General features: G+C 53.7%; 1 protein-coding gene across 3 annotated transcripts in view; it reads left to right on the plus strand.

The window, feature by feature from the left end:
- The window catches only part of BOC (BOC cell adhesion associated, oncogene regulated), a 54,589-nt gene that overhangs the window by 30,488 nt on the left and 10,229 nt on the right, over positions 1-13,872 (plus strand). For all 3 annotated transcript variants that reach the window (XM_061366653.1, XM_061366651.1, XM_061366652.1), the window contains exons 2-8: positions 790-957; positions 1,151-1,429; positions 8,718-8,864; positions 9,330-9,473; positions 9,891-10,184; positions 10,957-11,229; positions 11,896-12,194. In XM_061366653.1, the coding sequence (XP_061222637.1) occupies positions 879-957; positions 1,151-1,429; positions 8,718-8,864; positions 9,330-9,473; positions 9,891-10,184; positions 10,957-11,229; positions 11,896-12,194 (1,515 nt within the window). In that variant the 5' untranslated portion in view covers positions 790-878. The remainder of the gene's footprint in view (positions 1-789; positions 958-1,150; positions 1,430-8,717; positions 8,865-9,329; positions 9,474-9,890; positions 10,185-10,956; positions 11,230-11,895; positions 12,195-13,872) is intronic.

Consider the following 13,872-nt stretch of genomic DNA (forward strand, 5'->3'; position numbering starts at 1 on the left):
TAGTTCAGCTCAAAATCAGCAGTGTGTTTCAGGCAGAACACTTATGTGAAATCTTTCCATAGGTTGGGTCTCTTGGTTTAGAATAAAGGTTTATTATGCCAGGTCAGTGTGATCCGCCATCACTGCACTGAATTTAAACAAATTTAGAACTGGACATTTCTTTCCTCCTGCAAAAATGTCCCCTCCCCTTCAGAATAATTCCTTGCAGAGATGCCCTGAAAAACTTTTACATCTCCTAAGGAGTCCCATCTGGATTGAAACACAGGTATGCCCAGCAGCAACATGGCCAGTGTCCAGGAAAAGGCTGTGAAACTGCAGGATCACCTCTTGTTTTCTCATAGCTTGGGACTTGCACTACTCATTTATTTCTGTGTTCAGGCTAGAATGTGTTCCAGACAGAGCCAAGAAGTGGCAGCAGCACTTGGTGAATATCTCCAGTGATACTTTGTTGGAAATGTTTGTGTTTTGATCCTGAAAATTGCCTGGTGTGCATTGCTGGCACAGTACAGGCATTCACTGCACCGAGTCTCAAATGGGGCAATATGTGTCTGTGCGCACACACATAGATTTGTACCGAGAACCGAGGATGGGGATGTCTTGGGAGACTCACAGCCATGCCTGGGGGGAGGCTGGAGAAGAGAAGTGCTTGCACCAGTGTCTGTAGCCTCCTCAGGCCGCTGGCTTGGTGAATCTCTGGGGGTTCAGGGATGTTGGCAGAGAATCCAGGCAGGGCTGGAAAGCAGAGGGAAGTCTGAGGGTTTCATCCATCATGTCTCCTGTCATTCACAGGAATCTGCTGCCGCACATCCACAGCATCTCCTGAGGCAGCTTATGGGACCCTTCCCTGGGCACCCCAGGACGCACTGCATGGGATAGCAATGACACGTGGAAAGAAGAGACCCATGTCCCCCATCCCTTGCCTCATCCTTGCAGCTGCTAGCTGCTTTGCCAGACTGAGTGAGTCTCTTACCCATTTGTTCTGTTTTTTGAATGTTTTGCCTTGATGCTGCTTAGCATAACCGTGCCTCAAGCAGAGAGCATTTTCCAGTTTCCAATGCAAAAGGTACCAGTACTGCCATTTTTAACTCTGTCCTTTCTTTTGCTTAGTCTCACTGAGCTTTCTTATTCCCATTTCCCCCTCCCCGTGCAGGTGAATCTCTGCAGGTCACAGTGCAGCCTGCCTCCATTGTCCAAAAGCTTGGGGGTCTAGTCAGCCTGGGGTGTGTGGTGGACCCCCCCAGAGTAAACCTTACCTGGAGACTGAACGGGAAGGAGCTGGCTGGATCGGACAAAGTGCTGGGCATCCACATTGAGCAAGGGAAGCTCGTCATCACAGCTCTCAACAACCGCACCGTGGGGCGATACCAGTGCATTGCTCGTGTGCCTGAAGGAGTCATTGCCAGTGTCCCTGCAGTGGTCACGTTAGCTAGTGAGTAGCTTTCATCCTCTGCCATCCCCTGCATTGCTTGGGCCATCACTCGCTTATCTTGAGAGACTCATCCATGCTCACTTGTTCACGCTAACATCAAGGGGGTTCTCCTTTGGCTTAGGACATTTTGTAGCATTTTTGATTGTGGACTGGCTGTCATGTTGTGCCCTAGCGTGACCCAAGCAGTCCTCCTCCATGGTAGGCTGCAGACCTGTCCTGCAGTGACAGTATTTGCAAGACCAGGATATAACTGAGCGATGGGGTTTGTGTGCATGGTTGACTTCCTGAGTGGCATGCTTCCTCATCTGGTTTGCTGACTTCTTGACTGAGGTTAACAAAAGGTACCTGCTAGTGCTGATGGCCAGACCACTGCCTGGGCTGCTGCAGAGCTGTTGCCAGCACTGGGTCAGCATGTGCTAGGTTTTACTGCCTTCCTGACCCACAGAAATTGAAGTCCCTTGCCCTGTTGTGCTGTGGTGGGGCCTGCACTTTCTTGTGCTGCCCCTGGGTTCATCCTAGCCCATGTACCAGCCACCACACTCACACTGAGGCAGGGTTAGTCTGGTTGCTGTGAGGAGGTGCACGTGAGCACCTGTATGAAGTGGCTGGTGGTCCTCTGTGTGCCACTGGGAAGATTCCTTGCCAAAAGGCAAGGTGAAGGGAAAGGGATGGTGGGAGAACAGATGCATGCAGATGCTGAAGGCAGAGACTGTGCTGTCCTCATTTAGTAAGGCGGGTGCAGAGGTGGACAGGACAGTGGCATATCTAAAAGCACTCATAACAAGGTTTCTGTCTGTAATGGGCAGGAAGCTGTGTTCATTACCACTGTGTGCTCTACCTTCCCAGGGCTTTGTCCTCTTCCTGTGATGTTGCATAATAATGGCAGCAAAGAGCCTTTTTGTTTCTGAGCCAGAGCTCTAAGTAAGGGACTTTGCCTCTATCCCTGAGCTTATGTGCTCCTCACTGCTGCCCTCTGGCACTGATGACAGACCAAGGAGACCTGCATGTGTGTGAGGTGTCTTAGGGTAGGGAACTCCTCTTACAGGTGCCTGGTTTTGGCCAGATGTTACGCTCAGATGTGAAAAAGTGCTGTATTTGGGTGCATCTGAGGAAGAGCAGTCCCCTATGGCCTGCTTGGAGGTAGGGGGGTTCTGTGTAAACCACCCTTGCTAGGCAATGGTGAGTCTGACCTTCCCAAAGACTTTATCAGTTTCTGGTAGGGCACATGTGTGCAGATGAGTTCACCATCCCCTGGCAGTGGTAGTCCCGGGGCGTGGAAAGGGCTTCATCTTCCCAGCAAGGGGGAGTTTGGGGCTAAGCCTTAAGAAAATGAAGAAGTGAAGATGTTTGTGCAAAGTGAGGGCTGGCTTTGCTTTAAAGCCAAGAGCTATTGGCTTGTCAGTGCTACATTAATCAGGAATGAAATGTTTAGGCCAGGCTGGGTGGGAGGAGGAGGCGAGGGGAGAGTTGCTGAGCTCTGAGGCAGTGGGCCGAAACTGTCGGGGGATTTGGCCTGAGCCCCGTGCTGAGATTAAATTTCGGAGAACACATTCCAGAGCAGAAAGGAGGCTGTGTGCACTGGTGGCCTGATAGAGGGAAGGAGAGCAGGGGAGACGTGGATGGGATTACCAAGGGCATGGTTTGCATTTAGGAGAGCAGGGTGTGCGTAGCTCCTCAGCCTGATCAGTTCCTTCTGAGGCTGATCTTTGTTTTCCCCTCACCCCAACCCACCACCAACAGCTCTCTCTCCTGGGACAAAGCATGGCTGTTTGATCTGTCTGTCTGCTTTGGTCTAGCATCAGTGGTGGTTGGGAGATAGGTCCTAGAGCACCAGAAGGTCTTATTGTGTCCCTCAGGACAAATGAAAGCCACAGCTAAGTAGTCATTCAGCCTTCTCCAGGAGCCAGCTGGGGACATGGGTGCAAAGGAAGGGGACTTGCCCATTGCTGCAGTCCCTGTCATGGCAAAGGCAGGAGCACCATTCAGTGGAGCTCACAAAACTGGAGCCAGAGGTTGGATGAATAAGCAGTTAATCCACCATGGAACACCCCTGTGCTTTGCTGTATGGGTCCCTTGTCCTTGAGGGGAGTCGGGGGGTGACAGAGGTTGTGCACAGACAGCATCGGGTGGTAGAGAGCCCACAGGTGGGGGAGACCTGACAGCCAAGTGAAGAGGGAGAGGCAGCCCAGGAAGGACGTGGGGCAGCAGCTTTGCCGTGATCTGAAATAACAGGGGGGCACCAGTCTGAGGTGGGACTGAGTTTGAAAGCTACGGTAGCCTATGTGCCAGGGGCTCTCACTGCTGCTGCAGGCTCCTCCACAGCCCTGGCAGGTTGGCGCTGCATGGCAGATCACCTGCTGGGCTGAAAGAAAACCCTCTGAAGGTCTCAGCCCCATCCAAAAGTTATGTGGAGGGCCGGGGGGAGAATGGAACTGGTAGAATGTGAATGAAAGCAGGGGGAGAGGGATATTTTCAAGGATTAGAGGTTTAGGTTTATCCTGGAAGCGGACCTGGAGTCATTGGAAAAAGTGTCTTGCTAGTTTTGAGGGGTGTGGGTCTGGTCATGTGGCCAGTTTCTAGCCTATTTCTGTTCCTTTCTCCTGCTCCTTAGGAGGAAACTTCCTCGAGTGCCCCAGGCTCTATGTGCCCGCTCCCTCAGGGCCTCCTTGTGCTTTGCTGACAGTCAGCAAGCAGATAACTGTTGCTGCAGTGCTGGCAGCCACAGTGTAGCTTGGGACTGATACCTTCTTCTCCCATCTGTGGTGCAGCACGGACTCCATCTCTGCTCTCCCAGGCTCAGAGGGCTGGTTGAAACCAGCATTTCATTCCTCCAGCAGAGATAAAATAGCTGCTGTATAGACAAGGGGCGGAGGGACAAGGGATTCGCAGAAAGGGGAAGATTCCTTGAAGCAACAGAAGGAGCAGCACTTGAGGCACTTATTTGGGCACCATGATCCCATGTTCAACCTTGGCAGCCCGTGGCACAGCCGTGCAGATAGGTACCTGCTGATCGCTGCTGGCCTGGCCGTGCTGCACAGCATCAGCCCTGTGTGGCCCTGAGGCAGCCCTTGATGGCCTGGAACCTGGGATACCTTGAATGGGCAGCCCTCGGCTTTGTGGCAGAAGGTTTGGGGGGCCAGGCCTCAGCACACAGCACTCATGGGCAGTGACCCTGTGCCGGGTCGGGCTGGGTATCCCCCAGGAATTTGCAGCTGCTTTCTGAAGACAGCCCCATTCATTTTCCTCCGGCTGGCCTCTCCTCTGACGGCTCCCCAGAGGGGAAGGCGAGAGGAAGGGAGGGAAGGGGGTGGCTGCTGCTGGAAAAGCATTTGCTGAGCAGGCACGGGGGCTCTGGCCCCAGGGGCAGAGGTGGTGTGAGGAGGGGAGAGAAGGAAAACACAGGTGGTGTTTGGTGAGCCGGAGGAGCTGCAGCACGAGGGCTGCGAGACGGGCCTGGGGCGACAAGGGGGAAGGGGGCTGGGGCATGGCGAGAGGGATGTGCTAGGGCTGTGTGAGCAGGCAGGGGGCCTGGAGCTGCGCCTGTCCCAGGGGGGTGGGAAGGAGCTGGTGGTGACAGCACCAGTGCCCGGGCTGCTGTGGTGCTGACCGGGCAGGGAGCGAGAGCCGTGACCCCATGCTGCACTGACAGCAGTAGAGGTGACTGCCTCAAGGCTGTGGGACTTCTGTCCCTGCCTGTTCCCCTTCTCAGGGTCACTCCCTTCCCTCCCTCACCCTTCACTACAGCAGTGAGGACTTTCACCTTGAGGGCTGGCATTTTGTTTACTACTGCTTCTTCTCCAAAGTTATTTATGGTGTCCCATTCATTTAATCCTTTCTGTCTTGCCTGCCGCGGTGCTTGGCCCCCAGCCCTGGGATTCATCTGGTTTCCCTCTCCAATGACAGGGGCACAGCTAGCTGCAGGGCTGACCCTCCCTGTGCCCCAGCTCACCCCATCAGGCCTCAAAGTGGGGCACAGATGGACATGAGCATGGCCTCTGGTTGTGCTCCCTTCTAAACAAAAAAGAGAAAAGGGAAAGAATCTGTGCTGTTATCCCAGCATGGCTCTGTCTGTCCGCAGCACCTCCCACCGGTGGCTGGTGGATGAGGACTTACTGCTTCCCTGTGGTCAGGCATGTCTTTTAAGGACAAGGACATGGGCTGGCATGCCGGGTGCTGCCATATAAGAAGGAAAACCCAGCCAGTGGAGAGAGGATGTGGTTTTTCCCAGCTGCAGCGGGAGTTAGGCTTCGGGTGCAAATAGCATGTTAGACATGGGGCACAGCCGCTGCTGGGCAGCCAAAAGGGTGAGCGCTGCGTCCCCTTATGCTGCCCTCTCCTGCACCCCCCTGCACTGCTTTACCTGGTGGGGGTAGCTGTGTATGGCCCCCCACATCCTGGGGCAGGTCATTTGAAGCTCTGGGATGAAGCTGGTTGTCCCAGCCTAGCGCAGCACTGTCTGTTTTGCTGTGCTAGGACCAAGTGAAGGGGGGCTCATCCCATGCACAGAGGGGGATGGGGGTGTGCCCAACCACCCCTCGCCTGCTCTGGCCAACCCGTCGGTGTTAATGGACAGCTGCATGCGCCAGTACCAGCTGGGAGCGGGGCCAAAACCCAGTGGCAAATAAAACAGGCTTGTTCGCTGTGTGGGAGCAGGAATTTGGGGGAGTAGCTTGGCAGGAGGCTCGTACACTTGTGTATTGGAAAATAGTTTGTTCTGGTGCCCACCTGATGTGTTCCTCCTTTCCCCTGCTGGTTTTCCTCCACTCCTCCAGCAATGCCCAGTTCTTGCTCCCAAGGCCACCTCAGGATCCCTTTCCTGCGTCCATTCCCCCTCCATCCACAGCTTTGCCCCTCATCCCCTGCAGTCAGGCTGGGAGGGGAAGGCAGGAAGGGCTGGGTGTCCAGCTCTCTGCCCTGTGGGACTGCAGCACTCACAGCCATGTGTCCCTGGCACAGGAACATCATTTCCATCTTCAGGAGCATGGTGCTCCCCAGTGGGTTGCACTGTGCCGGGGCTGTGGGCCTGCTCTTCCTCCTGAGCCCCTTCTCCTCTGTGGGATCTGTGTGTGTGTGTGCACGTGTGTGTGTGTGTGTGTGTGTGTGCAGATCCCTGCCAGCATTGCTGGAGCCTATGTCTTGGCTCTGAAATCTTAATTTAGCTGCGATGAATCCAGACCACCAAGGCGCACATTAATTTTCCTGATGCTCGTTTATATTTTGTTGATCGGAGAAATATGCGTGATGTGGGCAGGCAGACGCTGGGCTTTTGCCTCTTCTAAACCTCTTTCCACTGCTGTGGCTCTTACTGTTTTATTCCTTGATCAGATACAGAAAGCAAAGAGGAGAGAAGACCCAGCAAGCACCCTTTCCCTCCCCAGCAGTAACTTTCCTTGTTGGAGGGGCGCAAGCCAGCTTTGCCAAGGGAAGAGTTAACCTTCATCTGGCTTTAGTACCCAGTGGAAACATGGCTCCCCTCCCCAGCTTGTCTTAAAGGATTAATCACATTTCTTTTTATTGCTATTATTTTAATTGAGCGGTGCCAGCACATTCCATCAGTATGAAGCATGGTCGCTGCAAATCATCTTTATGACATTGCAAAACCCCCTTTTCTTTTCAACCTTCTCCCCTCCGCTCAGTTCTGGGCCTGGGATGCCTGCTCCCCCGGCAGCCGCCTGGCAGCCCCTCCGCGCCGCACTCGGGGAGGCTCTCGCACCGCCCTGCCAAGAGAGCTGGTTTTTATTTAAACTCCATAAAGGATCTTGCTTTAATCAGAAAGTCTGCTTGAGAAACTTCATGTCACTTTTCCATGACTGTGGGTGGGAGAAGCTTGGAGCCAGAGTTGTCTTTTTGCTCTTGGAGCACTGCTGCATTTCCCAGAGAACAGAATCACATTGCTGCCAAGGGAGGCTGCCTGCCGGCCGCCCGCCGGCCGCCAGCCCTCCTGCTTCCCCCCCTCCAGCTCTCCACACTGCCCAAGGTAGCGGGTGCCACGTCTTGGGATGGGTTCCGAGGGGCGAGGGAGCTGTTGACACACGTGGCCATGCTGTGCCATGGTGACAGACGCGCCGCGCTGCATAGTGTGGGGCTCTGAAAGGACGTGTGGTCCTGGCTGGATCTGGCAGCATGTTGCTGGTGGGATGTGTGCTATAGCAGTGGGCCCCAGGGGAGATGCTTGAGCCTTGATGTGACAGCATGACTCGTGACCAGCTGCGGGGTGTGCGGTTGTCACTGGTGGTCGCCTGGGCTGGTGCACGGCACTGTAAGAATGTGTGCTCAGGACTTCCTTCCTGACACAAACCTTTGCCCTCCCAGCACAGGCTGGCTGAGACAGAGGTTGGGCTTGCAGTGAGCCCGCAAGGTTTACCATTGTGTTTAGGGGGAGCGGGGACAGGTTTTATATCAAGGAAGCTCAGTGGGGCCAGGTTTGTGCGCTTCCTGCGGGGTTTCACCACAGTCCATTGCTCCTGCTTTCAAAGCAGGGAAAAGAAAACAAGCAGTCAAGCACCCTTTCCTCCCCACCCCTGTGCTTCCAATCCTGCTGCCTGCATTGGCCCTCTCAGAGGAGCAACTCTTATCACAGCCTCATCACAGGGGAACACATGCTGGGACAGGGCATTTTCACAGGAGCAGCAGCTGTGCAGTGATCACAAGGATCTGCTTTTCCTTGCAATTCCCTGTTCTTCAAACTGGGGTGCAGGCACTGCTTGGCCACACACAGAAGCATCATGGTTAACCATCCTTGGCCACGAGATGCTTGGTGGGAGCAAGAGTACCTGGAGCAGAGGTACTGGAGCTGATTGCTCAGGCTCTGGAGGAGTTCAGAGCAGCTCTGGGAGCATCCCGCATTCATGCACCTTCTCCCAGTGTGTCACCGGCATCTGTACACCCTTGAATGGGCTCCCTGAATTACCCCTACAAAGTCAGCTTCTTGGTGTCAGGACAGCAGCCACGTTTGAAACAGCAGGCAGCAGAAGGACCACTTCTGGCCACCCTTCAGTGCTGCAGTAAGTTGGCTCTTTTACTCTCGAGCCAAGATTTTTCGCACGCAGTTTCTCAGCCATGGAGCAGGAGATTTCTCCAGAAGCTATTTTTTAAGTTACCCATTTTATAGTAAGGAGGAGGAGAAAAAAAGCAAAGCTTTGAAACCAGGCCAGTTTCCCTAACTGCTGGGGATGGAGCGGTCCTCTGCCGGCACCACAGTGAAGCAGCCCTGGGTCCGCAGGGAGAGGATGAGCTGACACCGAGATGCTGAGCCAGCCAGCCATGCCCTGTCGTTTGCTCTCTGCAGATCTCAAAGATTTCAAGTTTGATGGCCAGCACGTGATTGAGGTGGATGAAGGGAACACAGCCGTGATCGCCTGCGACCTGCCTGAAAGTCACCCCAAGGCTCAGGTCCGCTACAGTGTGAAGCAGGAGTGGCTCGAGGCCTCCCGAGGTGAGTACCGCAGGATCTGTCCCACTGGGTCCCCTCCCTGGACCCTCAGTTTTACCTTTCCCTACCAGCAGCATCTTGCTCTGCCTGCTACCTCCTTGTCCTTTTGCTGCTGGTGTGAGCACAGGTTAGTCTAGGAGTCCCTGCCTGATATCCCTGCTCCCTAGGACTGGGGAGTTACATCTGCATATAGGCAGAATTAGGTGATGCACAATATCACTCTTCATTGGGCATTTCCATGTGTCTGTGAAGCATTCTTCTAGCCCAGCCTGGATAAAGGCAGCTTTGGATTTGGTGAAATGTCTTTAATTTGGATCTGAATTTTGCAGCTTCACTTCATTTGCTGCACGTACCTCTGATGAGCTAGCTTCACCTGAGGCTCTGTTCCTTCCATCGTTGCACCGTTGCTCCCCTTGATGTTCTGGGTAGGAGCATATCATGTGACCACCTCCTCTTCTCTCTCTACAGACAATTACCTTATCATGCCATCTGGGAACCTTCAGATCGTCAATGCCAGCCAGGAGGATGAGGGGACTTACAAATGTGCTGCCTACAACCCTGTGACGCAGGAGGTGAAAACCTCTGTCTCCAGTGAGAGGCTCCGTGTGAGACGTAAGCCGCTCTCCCTTCACTGCACATGTCCATAGTGCTTCCAGCCCTGGGAGCCTGTACCAGTGCTATCATAGCTGATTTACTGTGTGGACTGGCATTATCAGTTGCTGGGAAGACTTCCCAGCAGCAGAAGGCCTCAAATCTCCTGGGATATATATGCAACCCTGGGATTGCTGTACCTCGTTAGGATTTGTTCTTGGTGATGGCGATCACAGGCCCTTAGCCTTTCAGCACTTACTGTGTGCATGCATCCCTTAAGGAATGTCCCTCTCAGGCTGTGTTGCCATTTATCCACTGCAGTGCAGGGGAGCAGTGGGCTTAGCCCTGTTATTACCCCTACCTGCACTTTGCACAGGATGGTTCCCCACCAGCCACCTTCCTTCCCACCCACATCCTTCCTCCTCCTCTCCCCACCAGGCTCCACAGCGGAGGCAGCCCGGATAATCTACCCCCCTGAAGCTCAGACCATCATTGTCACCAAGGGCCAGAGCCTCATTCTGGAGTGTGTAGCCAGTGGGATCCCCCCGCCGCGGGTCACCTGGGCCAAAGACGGCTCCAGTGTCTCTGCGTACAACAAGACACGCTTCCTGCTCAGCAACCTCCTCATCGACCCCACGAGTGAGGAGGACTCGGGCACCTACAGCTGCATGGCTGACAATGGGGTTGGGGAGACCGGAGCTGCATTCATCTTCTACAACGTGCAGGTGTTTGGTGAGTGCTGCTCTGGCCCTGGTTTCAGGAAGGGCTTGGGCCTTCTCCACTGCTTTCAGGGGAGAGTACTAGTGCTGCTGTACTCTTCCTCTCACTGGGCAAACCACCATGTAAAGCAAACCCCTGCTTGTGATTCCAGTTTCTAGATGAGACAGGTTCTTCCTAGAGGGTGATAGTTCTTCCTTTCTGGCTCCAGCCATGGGCTGGAGATGCTGGATCCTCCCTCTGCAGAAGCTCTTCTTTTGTCATTTGTAGCACTGGTTTGCTCTAACACTTTCTTGTGGAGGACCGTCTGCTTCCTAGACATGTTTGACATTGGCATAAGGAAGACATCAGAGTGTATTGCTTTCTGTTCTGTTCTATAGGGAAGCTCTTTATGGGGTGAGAAATGTATGGGGTACTACCATAGATATTTCTGCTGTGCATTCTTCCCTTTCTCACAAGCATTAGGGAGCCAAAACATGCTGGTTTGGCACAAGCACGATCTTTGCAGAGTAGCACTTCAGCTCAGAGAAATGGGACTTCCAGGTGGCTGCTGTCATCTGAGGCAGATGGCCTTGGGCCACCTCTCCTTGCAGTTCACGTTGATGCTGAAGGAGAGGTGCTGTGAAGCAGGTACCTGTGGGCCCCCTTAAAAGGAGTGGGATTTGGGGGTGGGGTTAAGATGCATCACTCTGCCCTTCTCCCTGCCACAGAGGAAGCTGCAAAGCCATGACCGTGCCACGCTCTCTGCCAAATGGCACTCAGCAGCTGTGTTTTGCCCCTGCCACAGAACCCCCAGAGGTCACCATGGAGCTGTCCCAGCAGATCATCCCCTGGGGCCAGAGCGCCAAGTTCACGTGCGAGGTGCGAGGGAACCCGCAGCCCTCGGTCATGTGGCTGCGCAACGCCGTGCCCCTGTCAGGCGGCCCGCGGCTCCGGCTGTCGCGCCGGGCGCTGCGCCTGGTCAGCGTGGGGCCTGAGGACGATGGCATATACCAGTGCATGGCGGAGAACGAGGTCGGCAGCGCACAGGCCATGGTGCAGCTGAGGACGGCCCATGCAGGTAAGTCCCTCTCTCCAGGCTGGTCACCACTCAATTCCAGAGCCCAACACGCAGGGACAGAGCAGAAGAAAGTTAGCGTGTAACCCTCCCGCTTGCGTTTGGGCTGCCCTGCTCTTCCCTCCCTTTTATCCTGCACAGCGAGGGCTTTTTTGACTGGGATCTCCATATCTCCCTGTAGGAACAGATGGAAGCGGTTTTGCTTCTAAGAGCAGTGCCATATGTGCATACTTGAGCTATCTCTACATGAGAGACACAGGACATCTGAGTGTACTGCCTTACCCCATGGTTTACTCAGCTCTGCTTCTGAGCTTGCACTGGGCAAGAACAGAACCACTGATGTGGTGAGATTCACTTGGGGTAAGAGAGGTACCACCTGATTCCTTGGACCCTGGTGAACTTACCCAGGGGCTTCAGAGAGGGAGAAAGCCCCATGTGGCCAAGGTCTGTGCTTAGAGAGGTGCCAGTAAGGTGTATTAGGTTTATAGCTGGAGAAAGAGAGATTGTTGCCAACACCTTTTTGAGTGGCTCACCAGGCAGCACCACCTGGGACCTGTGCTGCAGTGGGTGCATAGCACCAGCCTTCTGAGAGGCTCAAGGGGCTCATAGCTCTGCCTTCATCTCAGACTGGGGCGGGCATTTACTCTACCTCGACACCTTGTCTTTCAGGAGCTACACTCAACCCTGGGCGAGATGCTCAGCTGGGTTCAGCTCAGCCCCCAACACCACCTTCCAGGGACAGTGCCTTAAAGCTGCCCCTGGATAAAGCTGGACTGGCAAAGACTGGGACAACCCCGCTGACAGCATCTCCACAGTGTGCAGCCAACAGGGAGATGGTATCTCCAGCTGAGGCCCCCATCATCCTCAGTTCTCCTCGGACATCCAAGACGGACAGCTATGATCTGGTGTGGAGACCCCGGCCTGACAGCAGAGCCCCCATCCTCTATTATGTGGTGAAGCATCGCAAGGTATTGTTGTTTCGCCCTGCTCCCATCTTCGCTCCGCACCATTCCACACCAGGCTGCTGGCCTCACTGCAGGTTTTCACACCTCATGAGCAGGTGCATTGTGGCAGGGACACCCTGGTGACACTGGTTGGTGGGACCTCCTCAGCTGCAGCCTCAGCCTGTAGAGGTACAGGCAGTGAGAGGAGGTTTGCCAAGGTGTGCCAGAAGAGCTCATAGTGGTTCCCATCTCCCTAAGTATGCAGAGGGCATATGCACACACATGCATTTCCAGTTTGAAGAGTTTCCACTTCTAATTCCCAGCTGTGTGCTTACACAAGCAGGAAGTCCTGAGGGCAGACTGTGCAGTGTTTGCTCTGTGATGCTTTTGTCACACGCCATGGGGACACCTCTGCCTTGAAAAGCTTGGGCTGCAGGACACAGGGCAGCAGCCTCTCTCTGCTGCCCATACCTGCCCAGCTCAGCAGCACTGAAGCACCCGTGCTCAGTGACTGAGGAAACAGCAGAAAGGTGTCATAACCATGCTAAATCCTTTGGGAAGCTCCTCAAGCACCAGCTTCACTCTGGAAGCTGAAAGGCAGTGCAGTGTTGAGCATCTCTTGGCTGATGGCACAGCATGAGCACACAGTGCACTGTGTGAGCCCAAGGGCTCCTGCCCTCTGTGGTGCTTCTCAGCCCTGCAGTTTCTCTGAATAGCAAAGCATTGTTGAGGTAAGAATTCTGCTTTTGACATGTAGACCACCTCTTCCCAGATTGCTGGGATAAGCTGGGAAAAAGTAGCTTGAGTTTATCTGTTTGCTGCTTGTATTTCCCTTGGGTACGCAGCGAGTTGCAGCAGGGAGGCAGGTTTTGCTTTGAGGTTTGAGTACATTCCAGATCTGGTATGTTTTGGATTCCCAGCCACTGCAAGGCACCGTTTGCAATTACATGTGTCTGTTTTCCTGGAATAGTTTGATTTTTGTGAAAATATATAGGCATGTCAGGAGGCTGTTATAATCCCTACACATGCTTAATTTCTTGCTAAACAAAACCTCAGCTAAGGGTTTCAGCTAACTATCTCTTTAAAGAACCCTTTAAAACAAAGGCAGAAGACGCCAACACACGAACACAATAGGGCAAGCTTAAATAAGAACGAAAAGATGCCAAAAGCCTCACCAGACAATTGGCTCCAGTTGTCTGCCAGGAAGAGATTTGAACCCAACTCTGTATCATGTAACTACCAGTTCTGCATGCGATTTTCACTGGCAGGCTGGAGTTTGTCTGTATTTTATTTGTTTTCACCTGGAAGGGGCTGTAGGGCAGCGGAGGTCACCGTGGGTCACTGCAGTTTGCAGTAATACGTTTTCAGTGTAGTCCAAATTCTCAGCTGGAGACTCTTTCTTGGGATGCTTAAGGATTATGTGGAAAGGAATTAGTCCCAATAACCCCTTAAACTTATTTAGAAAGAGTCTCTATCAGAGATCCTGAGGATCAACTTATATAATGATCTGGTTTTGACAGCTCTGACTGGAAAAGCATGTGTGCAGAGAGGGAAGGAGATTCAGCAACAAAAGAAAAGGCTCTTTGTGTGGGAGATGGCTATAGGGAAGTAAAACCTACTGACAGGAGTCTTACGTTTGAACTGGGCACGGTCTGCTTCTCCTCTGGAAAATACCTGCGAACGTCTTTTCCCTTGCTCTTAC

The sequence above is a fragment of the Neopsephotus bourkii genome, unplaced genomic scaffold (assembly GCF_033783945.1).
Source record: "Neopsephotus bourkii isolate Nb327-2 ecotype Australia unplaced genomic scaffold, CSIRO-AGI_Nbou_v1 NB_1350, whole genome shotgun sequence".
Taxonomy (NCBI): domain Eukaryota; kingdom Metazoa; phylum Chordata; class Aves; order Psittaciformes; family Psittacidae; genus Neopsephotus; species Neopsephotus bourkii.